General features: G+C 39.4%; 2 protein-coding genes across 2 annotated transcripts; one reads left to right on the plus strand and one right to left on the minus strand.

The window, feature by feature from the left end:
- Window positions 1-4615: 4615 nt before the first annotated feature.
- mtfp1 (mitochondrial fission process 1) lies at window positions 4616-12355 on the minus strand. The gene is made up of 4 exons (XM_069673682.1): window positions 12218-12355; window positions 8428-8555; window positions 7748-7980; window positions 4616-6452 (listed from the first exon to the last, which is right to left on the minus strand). The coding sequence occupies exons 1-4, from the start codon at window positions 12285-12287 to the stop codon at window positions 6386-6388; spliced, it is 498 nt and encodes a 165-aa protein (XP_069529783.1). The 5' UTR covers window positions 12288-12355; the 3' UTR covers window positions 4616-6385.
- A 2263-nt stretch (window positions 12356-14618) lies between these two features.
- lman2la (lectin, mannose-binding 2-like a) lies at window positions 14619-20147 on the plus strand. The gene is made up of 9 exons (XM_069673681.1): window positions 14619-14808; window positions 15231-15349; window positions 15530-15647; window positions 15741-15823; window positions 15971-16003; window positions 16116-16277; window positions 16970-17084; window positions 18418-18540; window positions 18627-20147. Exons 1-9 carry the CDS (start codon window positions 14619-14621, stop codon window positions 18767-18769), a joined length of 1086 nt encoding a protein of 361 aa, XP_069529782.1. The 3' UTR covers window positions 18770-20147.
- The last annotated feature ends 2425 nt before the right edge of the window (window positions 20148-22572 follow it).

Below are 22572 nucleotides of genomic sequence, written 5' to 3' on the forward strand. Positions count from 1 at the left end.
AGAGAGGGAGAGAGAGGGAGGTCTTTTGGCTACTTGTGGCCTTCACAACCCGGGCACAAATCATAGAGGGACATGGCAATCTGAGTGACAGATGAACAATGCTCCCATTTTCCAGCCCCCTGTGAACAGGCCCATCCATCACAGGAGGGGAGATTAATTCAATTCATCAGCTTTTTGTCCTCGCGGGCCCCCTAATGCCACCTGATATTGCTGGAGGGGGACTTATAAATGTTTGTGGATTTGATCCGAGCCCGCTTGCTTGACACCGAATTAAAACATTACTCTTTACTCGTTGCAGGGCGCTGCTTTTGCCAACAGCCTTCCTGCCAATTCTGCTGTAATTCTGATCAAGATTAATTCCTACAAAGGGGGAAGTGTTTGCCAATGGCAGAGAACAATAACATAAACTGGAGTTACAAAGTGAAAAGAGCTTTGGTGATATTTGGGCTGGAGGTTATGGAAGAAAATACAAGGCCTGTAAATGATTCAGGGAAAAAAGCCTTTCATGAAAAGCTGAATCATCTCTTTAGGGATTCAACTTTTATTTAAATTTTTAATAAGAAAATACAGACACCTCCAGGATGATTAGCATGACAATGCTAAAGGCTATAAAGAGTAGGCAATTCAGCTAGTTTGAGCTGTTCTCCCTGATGGCCAACAATAAATATGCTGATTCTAAATATCTACACAATCACAGCAGATATATTAACGTGCGCGAGAGATCCACTAATCATCTGTCAAAATGTTTAATATTTCAAAGTCATGCTCTCTTTTTACAGCTTACATGGCCTTCATTTAAAGGTTGGTTTTTAAGTTAGAAGTTATTTTATGTATTTAATGTTTTTACATTGAACAAATACAACAATTTTACTTTGTTATTCTGGTATAAAACACATTTAAAATCTTTTAAACTTTTAAACTGTGTCGATGCATGAAGAACCAAAGGCTCACTGGTGTCGACAGCATTAAATCCATGAGCAACGCTGAAGGGCCAATCCACTGGTGTTACGTGTTAATATATATATAATAAATATTAAACATGTAGAAGTATAAATGCACTGTTAAGTGAAATACAGGCCCTTACAAGTGTGTATTTCTGCAGTCCAGTCTGGAAGATAAGTGGAACGTGGCACAAAGACAATGTTAGTGCTGCCCTCTAGTGGTCGTTACAATACCTGAAAATAAAAATGTGTCTGCTCTACAGAGAAGCGGTTTACAGGAAGACAAACAAAAGCAATATCTAATGCGTTTTAAATTAACCTAGTGCCTTTTACAACAAAACTTAAACTAGTCTTTTTTCCCCCAAAGAGTTTCAGGCCTTAAAAGCCACTTTATTCTTTAACACACTGCTGATTTAGTTAAGATGATAAGCTTAACAATTAACATACTTCATGGCTTTGAAGCTGTGGAGATTACCTCGCTTCAAGCCTAAATAGCTTTAGAAAATGCATTTGCGTACACACAGAAACTAAAAAAAAAAATAGTATGTTAAAGTGTATACAACAGTTAGTTCCGACCAAGTAATCTGATTGGATAAGAGGCATTCCATGAGTGCTGATAAGACAAGATAATCCTTTATTCGTCCCACAGCGGGGAAATGTAGTGTTACAGCAGCAAAGTGGATAATGCAACATTACAATAAAGGGCATATAAAAATAAGTAAATAAGCATATCCTAAAAAAATCTGTACAGAACTAATAAAATAAGTGAGATGAAGTGAAGAGATAAATAATTGCACATGTAGATTATGGAAAGTTGCAGCACTCTAAACAAGAGTATTGTTGCACATTGTGTTCATTTTGGTGTTCACTGTTGATTATAGAGTCTGACCACAGCAGGAAGAAAAGACCAGCGGGTGAAGGAGCCTGTCACTGAAAAAGCTTCCCAGTGGTGTTATGGTCTCCTGCGAGGGACGGGACGTGTTGTCCATCAGAGACGACAGCCTAGCCATCATTCTCCTGTCAACCACCACCTCCACGGGGTCAAGAGGGCAACCCAGGACAGAACTGGCCTTCACCAGTTTAGTCTATTCGCTGCACCAGCAGACTACTCCAAAAAAGATGGCTGATGCCACCACATCAAAAGGAGGACTACAGAAGTGCCCCCTCCACTCCAAAAGACCTGAGTCTCCTGAACAGGTAGTCTACTTTGTCCCTACTTGTAGAGTGCGTTTGAATTGTCTGACCAGTCCAGTTTATTGCTCAAGTGGACACACAGGTACTTTAAGATTTCACAATCTCACTGTCCATCCCTTGGATGTTCACTAGTGTGAGGGGAGAAGTTTATATCGCGAACATCACTGACTTTTCACTCTGTATCACTACACCTCAGCCAGGTGTTACGAATACGGTTAATTAACATTACAGCAGACAGTGTGTGTTACATTTATCAAGCTGGTGCCTCTGAATCACACAGCAGACTCTTATTTCACTGGTTGATAATAAATTAACATAAATGTACATTATAGAAAACAGATCTGTGGTAACTTTTAGACAGAGTGCAGGAGAACGTTCGGTTGCTCGGCAACAAAAGTCCAGTTTCAGTCAAGTTGTGGAACTAGTTGAATTGATGTTGTTGTTAACTACATTATGCTGATTGTAGAGCCAACTGTGGTATAAAAGCAATATCACACTTGAGGTCGTGATGTTATACTGAATATCAGCACTGCTGCGATTATCTGCGGCACGAGACTGATATTTAATACGTCACTCCCTCTCATGTGATATTGCTCAAATATTTAAGCACATCTTAAGCGCCACTTTTCAAACAGATTTTCCAAACTTATATATAAAGTACAATACTTTCAGAAAAGACACTTTTACACCATTTAAACTACATTTTCCTTTTGCAGTAAAGCAGCGCAAGACAGCTTGAGTCTTGGAAGCTTTGGCTAAAGAAGTTGACTTAAAATTATTAAGCTTGAATTAAGCTGTATTCGACTGGCTGTCCAGTGATGCCAAGCCAAACCTGCTTCTGCCCAATATCCAAAGCAATAAGGGGTTAAAAATGCCACTGTTAGCAATCATTGGTAGAAAACCAAGCTGTATTAAAGAAAAAGACATGTTGTTAAAAAGGTTTTAACACTATAGTCACTTTATTTTAGGCATAAACCTCCTTCTGAGGCTGATAGTAAATCCTGCCTCCTCTCCACACACAAAGGTAGTAGGCCATGCTCACAGATCCCACCAGAGACACCAGCAGGACGCCTACGACCAGCACGATTTTCCACACAGCCAATTCTTCTCCTTTATCTGAAACTAGCAAGACACAAAAAAAAGTCACAGTAAATCTAATCTGGAACAGGTTTTAACTTAGAATATGATCACACAGTTACCTTGTTCCTTTACAGTATTTGACACTGGGGTGGTCAGCAAGTTCTTCTCTTTTGGTGTCACAGGTTCAACCACTTCAGGGGCGCTGTCAGGCACAACAACCTCCTCTGCTGCTGGAGATAGCGCATATGTGTCTTCATATTGTGGATTCTCGTTAGTGATAATCCACCGGCCCTGGAAGTATCGAGGAAAACCTGGAACACGGTAAAAACATATTAGGAACGATGGGAGTGCAATTTAAATATAAGAGCTGCAATTTTCTTCCGACCTGGCTGAGCAGCTGATGTGGCCAACAGAGCCAAAAACACAAGATCAAGAACAAACATGGCTGCACCTGCCTGAGCTTGTGTTTCCTTGCCTTTATGTGCTCACATTATCCACAGGATTGGCATCAGCTGTGGCCTCCTGACTCAATCAAGACTGCACCCAGGCTCTGGAATTGCTTTGGAGTTCCTCCGTTTCATTGGTTAAACTGACTGCAAGTGGTGATGGGTTTTACTCAGGAAGTGGAAACTGTGCCTGCATTAAGAGCAAGGTGTTAGTGCCACTTGAGATCACAATTGAGCTGTGTGTCTCAGTCTGAAGGTATTCTATAGAGTGATTTGTGTGATCTGAAAGAAAAGTCAGACATGCTCATCTTTACACAATTTATTTCACTTCAGATTTACAAGGTTTTTTTCTCCAGTGTTACAGAAGTTGTTACAGCAAAGGAGGAGTGCTGAGCATCAGGTGTCCATTGTAATGAATGGAGCTTCAGCGTCCAATAGTTGGTTTTCACATTTGAAAAATAATCTTCACCTTGTGAACAACAGTTAACGGAACGTTGTTTTTTTCACCCCCTAAATAAGGCTGAAAATGTGTCTCATAAAAAACACCTCTCAACATGCTGGCGCAGAAGAAGAATGTCAAAAATGCTCAGAAAAGTAAACCAGTCATTTACGTTTGCAGCAAACAACAATAAAAATACAGTGAAGTTCTTTGTACAAACTGAAATGTTAAAATTGACTATGAATATATAGATTTTCACCATGTATGCACCAATATGCTCTTATTAGGGATAACTTGTTGACATTTTAAAGCAGTATTTATTTGTAACATTAATTTAGGGAACTTTAACATTAAGTTTTCCCAGTTCTATGGCCACAATACTGTGCATAACAAATCACTATCATGGCTGACTGGGACATTTAAAGGGGGGCTATTATGCTGACTTCAAGCTTAATTTTTCACTCTGTGATACCTGTGGAGTAACTTAGCATAATTTACAGTTAGCCTGAAACAAGCTCTGTCCCTTTAAGAAACCCCGCCCTCTACAAGCCAGCTTTCTTCTGATTGGCCAGCTTTGTGACGTCACAAAGTGCAGTGTGTAGAAAAAACTGGCGCTCACAGCAGCCTGCAGACTGAGCTGAGAAGCCTGGGGATTACTCCAACATACTTACAGATTTGAAAAGTTAGTATGGACATCCAACATTGTAACATTATATACATGTCTTAAAATGTGAAACAGCATAATACCCCCTCTTTAAAGAAACTATCTGATGACTTTTAACTTTGGCACCTTTGTTGCTTAAATCAAATTTTTTTTAATATTTAAGGTCAAATATTCTGACGAGATAAAGGTCTGTAACCTCATAAGTAATCTTTGTGCTTAGGTGAATGAAAATGTCAAACTGTGTACACACTGGTGCCTAAAACAGGTGTGTTTCAAATTTATTTAAAGAGCCTATAAAGAATAGGTGTCATCAGTATTCAGTATCAACATGTAAAAGCACCCCATGTTTTCACAAGCATCCCTTTCAGCATGACAAAGTGAACCACGTCCTTCACAGCATGGAGAATATAGTGACACAAACACATTGAACAAAGGGTATTGCTAAAATTGGTGCATTGGTACACTGGCGTATACAGACACATTATACAGTATGCTCCTCTTTGTCCAAATTTCAAGCTACATTTATGTGCATCAGATTTCCCTTCTGAGTTCACAACATTTTATTATTATGTAACAACACAGCTCACCTTTAATGTGAGACAATGATCCCTGTAGTTTGTGCACAGCAACTCGTTTCCCTTGCATAGTTAAGCCTGAGGTACGGTTTATTAAATGGCTCCTCAAATAATACAGAGATACTACATCTGCATGTATCTACAATAATCCCTTTTCTGCATAGGTACAACACTGACCTCTACGAGTACAGAACCTTAAATTAAATAGATTTTTCTATATATAGGAGGAAAAGCTTTTTCAATTGTATTATCAGCTATACATTGTTTTACAGTATAACTTTAAATAGGTACATCTCTGGTCTCCTGACGCAGGGAAGAAATAGTTATAACTGCTATTCCTTTTATGTTCAGACTAAAGACTTAAGTTAAGATAGGTGTGAAATATTTAAACACCTGTGAGGTTCATTGCACAAGTATTAACCGTATACCATACAGAAAAATAAAGATAGTAACCATTAAGTGAAGATGCTCCCATGACCAACGATAAAGTAGAATGAAACAATGGAAAAGTGCATCTCTTGAAACATCAGTTCCAAGTAACAGACATCTTTTAGAAGAAATATAAGAAGGAGCGTCTTGGCCTGTCGTCACAGCACCGCTGAATATGGCGAATAACAACAGGAGGAGTGGATTTAATCTCCTTGACGTGTGGACACGAGGTGAGCCGCAGCCCATAACTGTAAACCACTAGGGCAACCTCGGAGGGTTTCTCTGTCAGGGGGATGACAGGAATGTAACAGCACACTGTATCCCTTTACTGTATAGAGTGGAATACGTATACGCTTCTAATACTGTTACATTCCTGTTTAACATGTTTGGTGTTGCCACCCAGGGACCCAAAGGAAGAAGGATTTCACTTTTAACTTACCTCTATAAATCATATAATTTAAGAATAAATCAATTTTATTCTAACTATCTTTGACTAGCTGTACAGTCATGCTCCATGAAATCCTTCTTCTTCTTTAGTGCGTCACAGCAGCGCAGGTCTACTCAGACTGGACTGGTCTCCACCACGGAGGGGACCATTTGTCCCGCATGATCCCTCCTTATTTGTGCTTCTCTTCCTCATTGTAGACCTTTCGAAGGCTCGAATCCAGCAGGAAATCCACTGACCTACAAGGTACAGAGAAGGGAAACCTTGTTATGTTTGAAACATAATGAGGTTATTCTGTGTCCATTTTATGAAGGCATGAAAACTTCTGCTTGAGAGTAAAGTGCAGCTCTCTATTGATCCCACAATAATTGGTAGGTAAAACCAGTGTCCTTTTTTTTAACTCCTGAAAATGAAATACAAACTTTATTTTTCATGTAAAGTATTCTGAAATATGGGACACAGGTTTAGTTCAGAGCTTTTTCTTATTGTCAACAGAGCGATCTCAGAAACCCATCGGCTATCATCTGACGACGACGCAGCCTCTAGGAGTGATGGTGAGTTTTGCAGGCATTCCGGTTCAGCCAGCGGTTAGCGATGAACGACATCCTTTACCGTGCGCTGCATTGTTTACAGTCCGGTGAGCAACACGAGATATGTCCAGATATGTCTGCAAAATAAACACCATCATTTCTTGTTCATTACATCCCCTAGAGGAGCTTCATCTGTTTCAGGTGAGTCTCAGTTTCACAGAGGCTGCACTCTGACTTACTTCAGCGGTATGAACCTGAAAAATAAACTACTTTTCTTGTGATTTACTTTAATTAACTGGTCTTAAGTTTGCTGAAATTACAACATCATGATGCAGATTTGTAACAAGTCAAAATGAAGCTTTGTCAGGTCTGTCCTCAAGAGGTGGAGAAAACTTTTAAAATGCTCGTTTGTTGAACGGAGATCGAATTGATCATTTCTGGTGCATTCGAGGAAATCGGGAAATCTAAGCACGGAACGGCTTTTTGCAACACAGCATCAGGGGAATTTATCTCAAGTTAATTTTTTAACTCAAAGATTGTTAGCTGAACTTGCTGCAGAGATCTGCTTGTAGAGAGCCGCAGCCTGCTGATACATGATTGGTCAATACTACTAGGACTACAAATGTACTACAAATGGAAAACAAAACACTTCCTGTTCTAAAAATCCATGTCCCTAAGATTATCAACATAGTAACAGTTCAACAGGTCTTTATACTTGCCTTTCTTGAAGAATTTGTTTTAGTGTTTTTCAGTTTGATTTTCTGACTGTTAGAAAAATATGCTCTCTCACCAGACTTATTATTTAATGGAAGTACTATATAGACAAGATAAACTATATTACATCATATTTGTGTTGAACTGAGCTGTCAGCACTTAGTTTGCACCCAGCGCATCAGCAACAGCAGCTAAAACTGCTAATCATGAGCAGCCTAACCCGTAAAATCAAATCTTACATAACATGTGATTTACATAATCTACATGCATACAGAGACACTCGCACCAACCTGTCTATAGGACTGATGATGAAGGGGATTGTAGAGAGGCCTATAGCCGTGGTGGTCCACTTGCGGACGGGCAGGGGCCACTTGGTGCTTTTGCCTAGTAGGTAGAGCGACCCGGCGCACACGCGGTTAATGGTGAAGCCCGGGATTATCACAGAGGCGAGCGCCTGCCACACGAACGTGTCCACCACCGCCACGGCTACCCGTGTTGTCTTCCCTGGGTTGTCCCCGTGGGCCTGAGGGAACAGATGGAGGATCAGCTGTCGCATTTAGGTTTTCAGACATAGTGGATTCACAAAATATTGTAATAATTTATTCAGAATTTGGAGCTTAAATTCTTCTTCTCTGCTAATTTTTTAAGGATGCAGCCTTTTTAGCTTATGACCCCTTAAAACAAAACTGTTTGTCACCGGTTCAAACAACTTAAATTTTAAATAATTTCTACAGTCCTGATGGAGCAAAATTATCCAGAAATTAACAAGAAAAAAAAAGCAAGGCTGGAAAAACATTCGTCTATTTTTCTGCTTTCTGTTAATGCATCTCATGACCCCTCAGATTAATCATGTAATCCCTTGTGGCATTTGTCAGCAAGTGATATAAGAAGATGTTGACCTCAAATTCTTTAAACCCCCTTTCTCATTACGTAACATTGGACAGTTTAAAGACAAACAGTTGTATCTTACCACAGCTGCTTTCTTCCCTTTGTCCACAGCATCTGCAGTGACGTACGCGGTTGCGACAGCATAGCTTCCCCACACAAAACTCACCGGCACCAGCGCACGGAAAGCCTCCCCGACCTCATTGGCGTAGCCTGTATGCAAACATATATGTAGATAAGACTTTACCCATCTTTGCCTCCTCTAAATGCATCATAACTTTAGTTAGCCACCCTGCTAGCAAGCGCTAATCCTCTCCATAAAAGAGAATCATTAGTCCTTAACATCTATTGAAAACTAACTGAGGTTTAGTGCCATTTTTTGAGCATTTGATATTCAAAAACTCAGCTATATCAAGAACCCTCGACTTTACCTCTCACACTGTGAAAAGAGAGAGCAACATTTGGGACATTACGCAACACCCATTTCACAAGGGCCGGATGGCTCAAAAGCCCTTGATCTCTTACAAGGAGAGTCACCTCACCTGTGCCATACACCAGAGCTCATGTAAATCACTGGTTAGTTTAGCTCATGTCACACATGGAAGTATTATCTGTGGTTCAAAAACAGCAGAGTTATCAGAGCAGGCTGAAGTCAAATTCTGCTGCTGCTTTTTGTCTCTATCTCTGCTGACAGTTTATTTCTTTATGGTCTTCAGCTGGATAAAGAGGAAATTAGAAGTCAGTGTAGTGTACACCTGACAGTTTTAAATGGGACTTTGCGACATAAACACATTAAATGCAAAGACTTGTCTTTATTCTTAATTAACAGCAATCAAAATGGGATTTAGCGAGGACACTAGTCAGATTAAAGCGTTCTATTATTACTCCTCATAACCAATTAGTCGGCTGTAAAAACATAATAATGCTATCTTATGTGTCAACAGTAATCATGATATGATTTATCTACATTGTATACAGGTTCTCAGTGTTTGGCTAAAGTCTGACCGTTGCTATCAGTCATATGTATTCAGTTTTAATGCAACACCACAATCTCAATGACACCTTGACAGATCAGAAAGCAGTGGTATCACTTGGTTACGTTGTAACCTTGGGTCTCTGAGTGAGTTTGAAACCTGAAACGGTGCCTCACTACAATATGTTTGTCTAAAACTGTACTAATACTATAAGACTCATGCAGTATTTTTGGCTGCTATGGACTCTCGTTTTCAACTAATTTCGCAGGACTAAAGGAAATGGGTTTGTGGGTTTCCCCTATCGCAACACATTACAGGAATTACTCATCAGTTTTTTTCCTTCTCATTGAAATGAATCCTCAAGTAACACAAGGATGAATCATTCTGTAGCTACAATGAAAGAGGAAATCACATGACACCTTTGTTTTTTACAGTTGTCTCCTAGCTGCAGACAAAACCTTTAGACTCTAAACTAATCATTGGCAAGTTTAGGAGTGAGAAATACTCCAACAATGATAATAAACTTCAAACTCAACGATAGAATTCAGGCTGTTTAAAGGGGACATATTTTAGCTTTGAAATCCATTTTATTCTAATGTGTTTTTGAATCACGACTTGACTACGAGCTAGTGCAAGAAGGCAGCTTGAGGTGACTGACGATTGGTCGATTTCAGCAAAAGCAGCTGTTCTGAGCGGCCCGTTTCAGAGGCGACTTTTTTAAACATGTCATTCTGGAAAAACGTGGCATTATGCAGTTTTCACTTTTTCACAATGAACAATATACACACAAACATGTGAAACCCATGAAAATATGAGAATATCCATTAAAAGATATGACCCCTTTAATGTCTATGAGTGCTTACAGTGCCATATTTGAGTGAGTGAAAAATTTCTGTTGCATCAAACCAAACATCTTGAACAGGAAAAGGTGTGTATCTGAGTCAACAGTAAGTGTCATAATCCATTTGTTCTTGTTTCACAATTCTTCAAAGAACAAGAGAACGAGGCTGGCACTGTTCAAAGTCCTAAAAACTGTCAAAGTTAAGTGGTACAGTAAAAAAAAAAATCAGACGTAAAAACCTTAAACTAAGACAAGTCAAAATATCTGCTTTGACAAAGGCCGGCAAAGAGGCCGCGAGAATTTTATAGCACTGGGTCTTAGCCCTAGGCTGCTTTGTTTGATACTGTAACAACAAAATGTCAATATAGTTACTACTGAATCTGGAGCACCAGCAGCCATTGTGAGCACAAGGTGATTAGAGCTGTGCTGTTATTATTAAACGTGATAACGAGGAGAACCCGGATAAGATTATCTTCCGGCATCGCAGGCCGGGGTTTCAATTGTGACCTGTGAGCTTCAGATTACACTCTGTTATTCAGTGCTTGCGTGTCTGTATGGGGTTACAGAGACAGACTGTGAGTGCTCACCAGATGTTGAAGGCAGAAGAGACAGAAAGAGAAGCGATAAGGAATGAGAGAGAGAGAGAGAACAGGGTGAGGGCAAGGTATGCAGGCTTGGATGAAGTGATAAAAGAGAGGAGATAAATATAAAGATGAAATATCTGCTATATAATCAAGTGTCATGAGCCAATCATATCCATCTCTAATGCTGTCAATCAACATTTAGCCTGCAATATATTTTCACTCATACATAAACTTTAGTTGTTTGAAATGTCAGTAAATATCAGTTTGTTGTATTGTTGAATAACCACTATCCCAGTTGTTCAAAAGCAGCTAATTTTTTGCCCCAAGGAATTCTGGGAAATCCAAAGCTGGGAATTCATTCATTCATGGCAAACATTAGTGCATAAAGAATGTATATTATAATACTATAAAAAAATCAATATCTAAAAAGGAGCTATAAAAATAGGCAACATACTAAATGAAATGAGCTCTCGTTTGAAATACATATTTTATAAACTGCATTATCCTTTTCACATTCCAGTGTTTAACTCATTATGAAGGCAGTTACTTCAAAAGGAGACAAAAGTCACAGAAACTTGACAAACTAATATAGGAACTCTTTTACACTTCAAGCCAGTTGTTTGTGTTTGTTTCTGCCTGTAAAAAGGATATTCTTCATTACCCCAGTGCTTGCTTGTGGTGATCTAGTTTGATGTCTGTATGGACTAGTACCAGGATTATTGTCTAGACCTACTCTTTATATGTTAGGTTTCCTGTTGTGATTTGACGCTGTCATATAAAAAGACTTATTTAAGTTGTGAGAAAACAGATTATGATTTATGACGGCTGTGAATTGACACTCCTGACACTGCATGGTCTCTCTGCCCAGTATAATTTGTGGAACAGCAGTAGATTAAAACACCTCCACCAGGTGAACTACTGCAGTATAAATGCCCTTCAGCTCTTTTCTCCTCTCAATGCCCTTCTCAGCTAACAGCACATTTAGTCATAGTGTATCTACTCTTAGGAACGACCCTGATTCAAAAGCATAAAGAGAGGAACCATGCACTGATCGTATCCGCTATAGTAAGTGTGTTTTCAGTCTGGCGATGCCTGCGGGCGTTTCGTTGTGGTTGTGTGAGTCACTGCCTCAACTTGCTAAACAACTGCCTCTATTGAGACAGCAGTGAGCTACAGAGCCAACTCTAACGCTAACGTTGAATATGATAAAGAAACAAGTCATGAACAACGTCGCTGGCCAGTCTTGGACTTCGTCCATTACAAACTGTGGCAACAAAATGACCTTTAATAGCCAAGTCTGCTATAAATAGATATTTCACAGAGAGGTTAGCCAGCTATGCTAACCTTCAGCGAGCTAGCAAACAGTCCAGGGTCAAAACGGCTGCAGTGTAATGTTAACTTCTCGCCTCATTTGTAACGGGTTGTTCAGGGTAAAGAGTCAAATGACACACCGTAAATGGAAAACAGAATACATACCTAGGAAGCGGACCCATGTGTCGCGATAAATGTCGACTGTTTTGCTAGTTTTTTCATCAGTGGGATCCATGCTTTCCTTCCTTTGACGCTACTCCATCCCCCTATGTTACTACACCGGTGTGTGAGCAATGCAGGAGAGCCGACAGAGGCAGGGGAAGTCAAGGGGGCGTGGTCTGTACTCAATATTCATCTGGTTTTACTGACGTCACACGTTTGAGTTATAGGCTGAAAGTGCAGTAATCCGCCTCTTATCTCACGGGATTTGTATTGAGGGGAGCGCCCTTTTTCGCTGTTTCGCTGAGGGGCATTATCCCCCGTAAACAATGGTCCCCTGCCAAAGATAAAACAATGCCATTCATTTATCTTTTCATGCGTTTTGCAATCAAAATAAAGTTTTTAAACTTTTTAAAAGTTTTTAACAAGCCCTTACTTACTTTCCCTTTTAACGCCCTATAGAGTTTGATTTATGGAAGGCACTGAACTGCTGTATGTATGAATGGTGCGTCATAGATACACTTGCCTTGCCTATACATGACAAAATTACTACAATACTAAAAGGATCTAATGCAATGGAACCATTGCTGACTAGTACAGTGAAATGAACAGCTCATAGATATATGACGGTTAAACTCCTTTCCCCTTGACATGAGCTCAGAGAACGCTTTGACTCAGCAATCGGCCAGGAAACTGACTTACTAGCTAGAAACATTCACAGTCAATTATATTGTGTACTGTTGACAGAGATGATTTGACAGCTTGAATAGCTAGCTAACCAGCCACGCTAATGTTGCCAAACATCAAGATTTTCATAAACAAATGAATAAACTTTTCTTTTCAACAACTAATAATTAGGGGTGTGGTCGCTTTGAGCGACAGGTGAGCGAAATGTCAGACAAATAATCTGCCTTTCTGTGTGATTTATGGCACTAACTGCCTGTCCAAGAAGTCTGTGCTCCAGACTTCTACTCTTCTACTAATTAGCGGGTATGCTGCGCTCGCCATATGTGCCTTGTTACCTTGCCAGATTTCATCATACATTTATGTATTTTTCGATCTCTGCAGGGGTCAGGATTGTTGTTGGCTTTTCCCCTCAGAGATTAGAGTGGGCCAAAGTGATGACAGGACCGTTTGTTTTAAGTTACCTGGCAAGTTTGGTTCAGCCGCTCCTCTCTCACCAGAGATTCAGGGGATTGAGAGGTCAGTCCGTTATGTTTTACAAGCTCTCTTAGCTCCTGTAATCTAATAAACAACCACAAATAGACACCTACTCGGTGGGTACACAGGTCACGAGCTCATTCACCAGCTAATGAATTAGCTAGCCTAGCGGTGTAGGCTATTAAGCTTTGATAACTTGGCATTTAGATAACCAACATGGCGGCGGCCGGTTTGCTAAATTCGAGGCTTCATATATACAGCTGAGAAACTAATGGTGGTCTATGAATAACTAGTGCCAATCACTTCCATATTTTCTGGGTTTGAAGGATTATTGTATATCATTGACAGTTGACATTCCTTTTAGATGTTATACTGTACATGAATAACATCTTCTTTGATAGGTGCATAAAAATGATAAGAAACTGGTACAAACAGAAAAGCTTTCAAGAGAACAATGCTTGAATTAGAGCCACCTTCCATGGATAAATGCATATAATTAATATATGACATATATGTTATGAAAATATGTTGATTGTCTCTTTAAGCCCACTAAGCAAAGTTTTTGTGTGTGATGAATAGAGTGAGGCCTATTTACACCTATTTATTGTCAGACTTTATCTTAAAAATGACTGTGATTTTAAATACTTTATTGCATCTAACAGCTTGCTTCTTATCAATTTATTCCTTTTAAAATTAAAGTCTCTGGAGAGGCTTTAATTTGGTAATGAAATGTTATGTAATTCATTTTGTTTGTCTGAGCGTGTATAATGTAATGTAAATGTGCATGCAGTAATGCTGATACTATGTAGATGTAGAATAATTTATTTATCAAAATAGTTTTTTCTAAAAAGGAAAGTATAACAGATCTGTTGGTGAAGTTTGTAAAGCTTGAATAGTGATACTTACTTAAAACTTTAGCAGTACTAAAAACATGTTGTCAGTGTCAACACACACTCACTGCAGCTGCAGTTCTCATTTCAGATGATCATCTAGAGATAAGAGATGGAGTGTAATAAGGGACAAAGGATACATTCCCACCCAATTAATGTTTATAAATCATTTTTCATTCATCGATTAATACATTTTCAGTGAGGACCTTATTTAGAACAACCCAACAGTAGGCTGCATCTAATAGAACGCGTGTATTCTGATTGACAATCAAACGGACCAATAGTGACGAGCCATGCAACAAAGTGAACCAATGGGAAGAAAGTGGGGGATTCGGTGGGATGAGTTTTGTCCTACGATGGCTGCCGTCAGCAGGAACTATCATTTCAGGGAGCCTAAAACACCATTCAGACGGAAAATAATGCCTTTTAAATCATGCTGGACCTTCGCTTTTCTTATATTTATTGCAAGTCGTTGTTGTGCGGACGATGACCATGAAATGGAAGAGTTTTTGAAGCGGGAATATTCCCTTTCCAAGCCATACCAAGGTAACGCTATCTTAACTGTTATACACTGATTCACAGGGCGAGAGACAGATGTTTCTAGAATAATTCTGTAAGCGGTCAAATTACATCTTTGCTTGAACCCCTTTCTTTTTAAAATGTCAAAAGATTTGGCTTTTATTTTTCGTTATTATTCGTCTTATTCTTTGTATGAATGTTGCTGTTGTAGCTTTCAGCCTTAGAAGCCCTTAATCTATTATATTTGTGGAAATATACCACATAGTATACCTTACATAGTGATGTATTAGAGACCCTTTACTTCAACGCTTTTTATTTGGCTCATTATTTGAAAGTCAATCAGGTGTTTTATTTTGTAACAAAGAGCTAATTTGTCGTCAGTTTCAGTGGGCTCTATTACGCTGTGTCAGCTGTTCTCATTGTAATGTTGATGCTATTTGTGTACTCAGGTGTGGGATCTTTAGGCTCCTCCCACTGGGAGCTGATGGGGGATGCCATGGTAACCACCGACCAGGTGCGCCTCACACCTGACATGCAGAGTAGGCAGGGGGCAGTGTGGAGCCGCATTGTGAGTATAGAAATACTACTACTGGTAAACTGTATAATTCCTATGTTGTGATATGCCAGAGCTGTATTTCAAAAACAGGTCCCCAGATATTAAGTTTTAAAATCTACGTTGTTCTCTTATTTGTTTATTTGATGTTAAAACTATGTTTAGTGGATTGATTTAACTTGCGTGTGTTTCTAGCCGTGCCATCTGAAGGACTGGGAGATGCAAGTGCACTTTAAGATTCACGGGCAAGGAAAGAAGAACCTGAACGGTGATGGCTTGGCCATTTGGTACACTAAGGAGCGTACGCAGAAAGGTAAATGCTCATATTTACCTGAACTTTCTTCTTATCTAGTAAGAAAATAGTTGTTAAATATTATTAACACCCTCTCTTCTCACATTTTTACAGGTCCTGTTTTTGGAAATATGGACAACTTCACCGGCTTGGGTGTATTTGTGGACACGTATCCCAATGAGGAGAAACATCTCGAGGTATGCTGCAGCAGCACTGTTTAGATGTCACATGTTGTGGGATAGTTGAGTTGGGTTAAAGAAAAGTACAAGCCATGGAAGGAGGCTCTTGCAAATTTGTGTAAAAGGGCTGTTTTTGTGTTCTTTTGTGCAACCATTTGGAGACAGGCGCAGAAGAAAAGATATACTCCTCGCACACAGGTAAACAGCTTTTTGAACGTGTGACCCCAACCCTCCCTCACTATACAGCCTCCACTGGTCCTTACATCAAGTCCACTTCCTCATCCCTCTATTTCCCCTCTGTGACCACTAGAGGATCTTCCCCTTCGTCCTGGCCATGGTCGGCAACGGCAGCATCAGCTACGACCACGAGCGGGACGGTCGGCCCTCAGAGCTGGGCGGCTGCAACGCCATGGTGCGAAACCTCAAACATGACACCTTCCTCTTCATCCGGTACATCCGCCGTAGGCTCACGGTGAGAGACGCACACTTATCTCTAGCTTCAATCATCCACATTAATAACACTATAAGCACACAGACCAACCTGTTATTTGCATACAGTGGGTAGACTGAGTTTGAATTGCTTATATTTGTTTAACCTTTATGTATCAAGTGTAGGCATGCAAGCTGTCTTTGAGGACATGAACAGAACAAAATAATGAGGAAGCAGTTGAAGTCTAAATAAAGCAGGCAATTTTTGAGTACAGAATTTTACAAGACTGGTGCACAGTGAAAAGAAGACTTTCCAGAGGAGCAAAGATTAAATCAAAGATGGACGGATTATTTAAACAACTGCTTTATAGACAGATAAATACCACAAGTTATAACATGCCTCAGTCGCTCTGGAAAAACCAGCTGACTTTGTTGTAAAAATGCAGCTTTGAGTTATGTAAGAATTCCTAGTGGTGAAACTGAGATCAGAAAAAGAAGGGCTTAAGAGTGTGGGCAGCAGCACCTTTATACATTTTTGTCCAGCATCTGTTCCAGTAAAAACAGAACAGCTGTTTGTTCCTTTGATCCGTGTCCAATATTTGAGAGGATTCTAGTTTTTAATCGCTCTTTAGAACTCAGTAAACCTGCTTCTGGGAACAAAGCTAAAAGTCAGATGCCGAGGTATTTCCATCGTGTGGCCTTCTAAAAGACACTGTCCTTATCTCTGTCCCTCAGGTGATGATCGACATCGACGGGCAACATGAGTGGAGGGACTGCCTGGACATCCCCGGGGTGCGGCTGCCCCAGGGCTTTTATTTTGGAGCGACAGCCATCACAGGAGACCTCTCAGGTAAACGGATGTTACTGTCAGTTTTTCACAGTGAACTTGTGACTCATGTTATATATTTCATTTTTGAATCAAAAAATATCACAATATATAATACGATAATGCTGTCAGTGTGAAGTGCATCATGGTCATGACAGCGCCCTGAAGAAATCTGGCAATTAAAATTTTAAATGTATTTTATTAAAGACCCCCTCCTGTGAAAATCCAGTGTTTAACCTTATAAACATCCATGTGGTGTTTTTCATGTGCTACAAGACATATCAGGGACAACATCAGCAGTCATCTCCATGGCTGGGCCTGTCTGCTTTTAAACTGCAGTGTACCAAGGACAGGCTGAACAACACGTTTTCAGATTGGCAGGTTTTGTGACGTCACAAACCTAAAGAGCCAATCCCGTTAATGGACGGGGTGACGCTATGCATATCATTATATGTAACCTATGGCAACCACTTTGGCGATGCGCAAGCCAGCTGTAACCGTCATCAAGTCACTACTGACAACTAACGTTAACATTACTGCTACTAGTTACTACATTTCAAGCTAGCTAAGTTTCAACAAGTTGCCACTAAACGATGGGAGACACATGTTTTGTTTTCGCGACGGTGGGGGCAGTTAGAAATTTGCGTAGTATTTTGCAGAAAAAACATATCAGACACAATTTATTATTTAAAGCAGAGCATTTTATATGTCTTAAAACATGACTGGAGCTGGTCTTTAACACATGCTAATTTGTCTAATTATCTTTAGATAATAAAAAAAAAAAAAGGAACAAAAGCAGTTTTAGGTTAAAATCAGCGTCTGTTCTGACTTCTCTGTGAGCTGAGCTGAAACTGTTATTAGCTCAGATTGATTTTAGGAACTTCCCTTATTTTTTAATGGAATATAATCTTCATTTATATGTCTTTTATTTGTATATAATCACTTTGAAATGAGAACTGTTGTGTTTTTGGTCATGTTAGAATATGCCCTTTATATCTCCTGAGAGAACAGGTCCTCTCCCACCAGGACGGCCATGTTGCACCTCCTTTTTTCTACAGCAGTTTTGCATTTTTTGCATTTTTTGCGTCCAACATAGGCTCTCCTGCATGCTTTGGAAGGGAAGTCTGAACCGAGCGTTTTTCAGCTTATTACAATCTGCAACCTCACCACTAGATGCCACTGAATCCTAAACACTGCTCCTTTGAATCATCAGTTCATTCATTCATACAAAATATTTTGCATTTCACTTAAAATACCGCTTCAGTTTAAGAAAGTGGAGTACTGATATAGTTTTTATGTTCACTTCTGTCGTGTGTTCATGTAACTGTATTCAAATTGTCCGATTCTCAATCCATAGACAACCATGATATTATTTCCCTGAAACTCTACCAACTGACGGTGTTGCGGAGTAAAAAGGAAGAGGAAGAGCAGGAGGAGGAGATAACCATACCCAGTGTAGACAACTTTGAACTCCTCAAATGTAAGACACAAACACAAACACGTTGTGGTGGAATTATAGGAATGTCTTACTGTCCGTTTCTCTCTGACTGTCTTCCTCTCTTCCAGTGGGTCAGATTGATGAGGGGATGAGCGGTATAGCTATTTTCTTCACCGTTCTCTTCTCCATGCTGGGCTGCATCTTCCTCATCGTCATCGGCCTGGTGGTGTACAGCCACTGGAACGAGAGCCGACGCAAACGCTTCTACTGAGAGAGAAAACACGTGGACGATGATTGTGATACCCACTGTGGTCCGTGGACCCAGCTGCACTGAGACAAAAAGATGGACGCTGCTGTTGAACAATAAGGTTTTTTTTAACCCGAGGACACTATATTGACGGGAGATGGAGCCAATGTGTCACCTTCTAAAAAAAGCCATTTTCTAACGTTGCCATTGGTAGTTGTAAACAGTAGGAGGACTTTATTGTACACCTCAGCCCCTGCCTGACGCACACCAACTGGGCCTTACCATCTCCACCTGTGATCGTGTTACTCAGCAGACGTGTAGTTACAGTGCGTCGCGTGACTTCTGATGAGCAGCTACGTTTTTATTCATTGTGATCGTGTGGTGAAGATTTTCAGCTGACTGATGCTGGTTTTATGGCGTTGAGAAATTGATTTAAATAATATATAAGTATCAAATGTGTTCCTACTAGTGATCCACCTGCAGTATGACTTGAACCGCTAACCAAATAGCCCTACAACAAACACGATTGTGATCTTTACGGTAGCTTACGGCTAACTGAAGATGCATCTCTACTCTTCTTTGCATTAGAAAAAAAAAACGCTTTGAGTCTGTGTAGGTACTTTATAGTATGCTGTATATTCTCATCCTGCAGCTGTAGTATGCATGATAGACATTGTTTATTTTTGTCTCATTAGTGCATGTGGCAAAGATCTGGATGTTTCAGGGAAAATATGTTTAAATGGCATCTTTATTTTACAGTATCCCTTCCCCAGATTTTATGTGCATATTTAAGAGAAGATTATTAGTCAGTTAGAAGCAAATTCTTCTATTTAAATAGATTCATTTATATGCCTGCTTTGCACTGAAGGAGGGCTGAGAATAAGTAGTTTTAATGACTACTCATTAATGTAACTATTTCCCTGTATGCTTTTCCTGACAGTTTTTCTTTGCGTATTGAACACTAAAACAACCTTTTGTTTGTGTTTTTCTTTCCTGTTATATGTTAAGAAAAAAACACCACCCTTTGTCATGGAGTACATGTTTTTGCAATGAACCGAACAAACATGCTGGTTTGGCCTCAGGACGGCAGTGTTGACTCTAGTTTTTCTACATTTCCAGGAACTGGTTCACGGTCTCGTGTCATTGTCACATACAGTATATTTATGTGCTGCTTTGTTTTCAATCACGCAATGTGTGAGGACTTCCTCATTTCCTGTAGCCACTTTGACAACCGCCCTACCTTATTTATATTCTGCGGTTTGTTTGACGCCTTGTGTGTGTTGTTTTCTATGAAGACTGTGCCTCATGTATCCATTCATGACCTACAAATGACGTTTTGTAGCCTTTGTTTATGTTGTTTCTCTGTCCTGAACCTTTACTGCCTCATTAAAGACAAAACAAGACCGACACTCATATTGTTTATGTCTGGGTGTGACCTATGGCAGCAACACACAGATACAAATTAGCATATTTGTTCAAGTTAAATCCTAATGTTTTTATCATGAGCAAATATAGAAAGTTGAAGAATTAACTTAAGAACATTATGGTCCAACAAACTTTCAGCCTTTAGTTTGTGTATTATCCTTATTCCTGGATGATATAACATACTGTCAGTAATTTAGGCATAGATGCCTAAAGACAGCCGTGTAACGATCCGTCAGATCAATATTAATGCCTGGGTGGAGCACTACTTTCCCTCTCAGTGTTCATTTATCAATATTACATGAGAGGGAGTGCTGTTATACCGAATATCCGCATGGCTGTGATTTGGTTATAGGAATATAATCACAGCCGTGCTGATATTTAGTACAACAGCACAACCAAGAGTGTGACATTGCTTTTATACAACAGTTATCAAAACGGAATATTTTAGTAAACAGTATAAAGCAACTGTTTTTGTATTTCTGCAACCTAAACCTTTTCCTACACACTTGGTACTATACCTCATTCATGTCTACAGGTTACCGCAGACAAGCTACTTTCTTTGTTCATTTATCTGGAAGTTTCCTTGTATCGTGTAACCAGTAAAATAAGAGTCCGTTGACAATTACTTTGGTGGAATGTGTGATTGAGTAATCCAAACAAAGAGTTTTTGTTGTGACGTTGACAGTATTCAGAACACCTGCAACGGTCGGATACATATAGTATCCAATGACGTTATACTGTATAACAGCACTCAGAGAATGCCTCTTGTCCAATCAAGATTACTTGGTCAGAACTAACTGTTGTATCATTTTCTTTATCACTCAGGAAGCATTTTTCCCAGGCTTTAAAAATATTTATGAGGAACTTACCAGTTACTGTAACTGTTGTATACAAGCAATAGCACACTCTTGGTTGTGCTGTTGTACCGAATATACGCATGGCTGTGATTTGGTTATAGGAATATAATCACAGCCGTGCTGATATTCGGTACAACAGCACAACCAGGAGTGTGATATTGCTTGTATACAACAGTTATCAAAACGGAATATTTTAGTAAACTGTAAAAAGCAACAGATTATTTTTCTATTTAATTATTTCCATAACTTGACTGTGAAGCCACCTGAAGTTTTTTCCGACACACTTGGTACCTAATTCATGTCTACACGTTAACGCAGACCAGCTGCTTTGTGTTATGTTCATTTATCTGGAAGTTTACTTATATCGTGTAGTCAGTAAAATAAGAGTCTAGCCAAAGAGTTTTGACTGTGACATTAATAGTATTCACACCTGCAGCAGGGGACTACTTCTAGTGATGTTATACTGTATAACAGCACTCAGGGAATGCCTCTTTTCCAATCAGATTACTTAGTCAGAACTAACTGTTGTATCATTTTCTTTATCACTCAGGGAAGCATTTTTCCCAGGCTTTAAAAGTATTTATGAGGGACTTACCAGGATGTTGTAAAAATCAAAGTATTTAAGGTCAAGAAATGGCAAGAAACGCTCAGCTGAGTGCCAATGTTTGTTTTATTAAAAAAATAAAATACAAATGATGACCCAACAAGTACACAGCAGACTTCTTACTAAAACAAAAGCAGTTTTTCCATCATTCAGTGCTTTCATTTTTTTCTCCTTTTGCACTTTACTCATTTTGGCTTATTTAAAGTTATTAGGAAAACAATATAGGAAGAGTCTGGTCTGTGTTTGTAGATGCCTGCTTCCTTCTTGAACTAGGATTTTGGCAAAAAAAAAAAATCCACATTTGCTCAAAAGTGGCACCTCCATGTGTTGGGTTTCATCAATGGTGGCGAAAAAGTACAGTTTACAAGTTGTTTAAAAGAAACAATCACACTGATCATGGAGATATCGTTTCTTTAAAGGGTCCACAAACAGTTCCTGTAATGTGTCCTGGTCTAACGTAAGCTGACTGTGTTCCATGTTGAGGTTATTCATATGTATAGTATATAAAACTTTTGAAACTGATGGTGTTATAACTGAGGATTAAAAGGCAACAGTTACATGTTCAGTCAGTGAAAATTCATCAGGGTGGAAAAATGAAGAAATCTGTTGCTTAAACGGAGAAAAACTAGTGCAACAAAAATGAGGGATGGAAAAGTAGCAAACAGACGAAGGAATCTAACAACAAAAAAAAACATTTTTAACTCTTTCCTTTCAGCTTACACAACTTAATAATGTGGTTTACCCATAAGTCGGAGTACAAAGTGTAAGTGGTTGAGGAGGCAGGCAGGAGAACACAAACAAGGGGGGGTTGTTATATATATATAAACTAGAATGGCTTTTTAAACAAGCCCCTCGGCTGACACTGAAGCATACATACACAACATCATTATTATAGCATGACAGGTATTTTTTCAACATTTTCTTAAACAAATACATGTACA

The sequence above is a fragment of the Semicossyphus pulcher genome, unplaced genomic scaffold (genome assembly GCF_022749685.1).
Source record: "Semicossyphus pulcher isolate SPU_LCO1_2020_fin unplaced genomic scaffold, fSemPul1.0.p SCAF_22, whole genome shotgun sequence".
Taxonomy (NCBI): domain Eukaryota; kingdom Metazoa; phylum Chordata; class Actinopteri; order Labriformes; family Labridae; genus Semicossyphus; species Semicossyphus pulcher.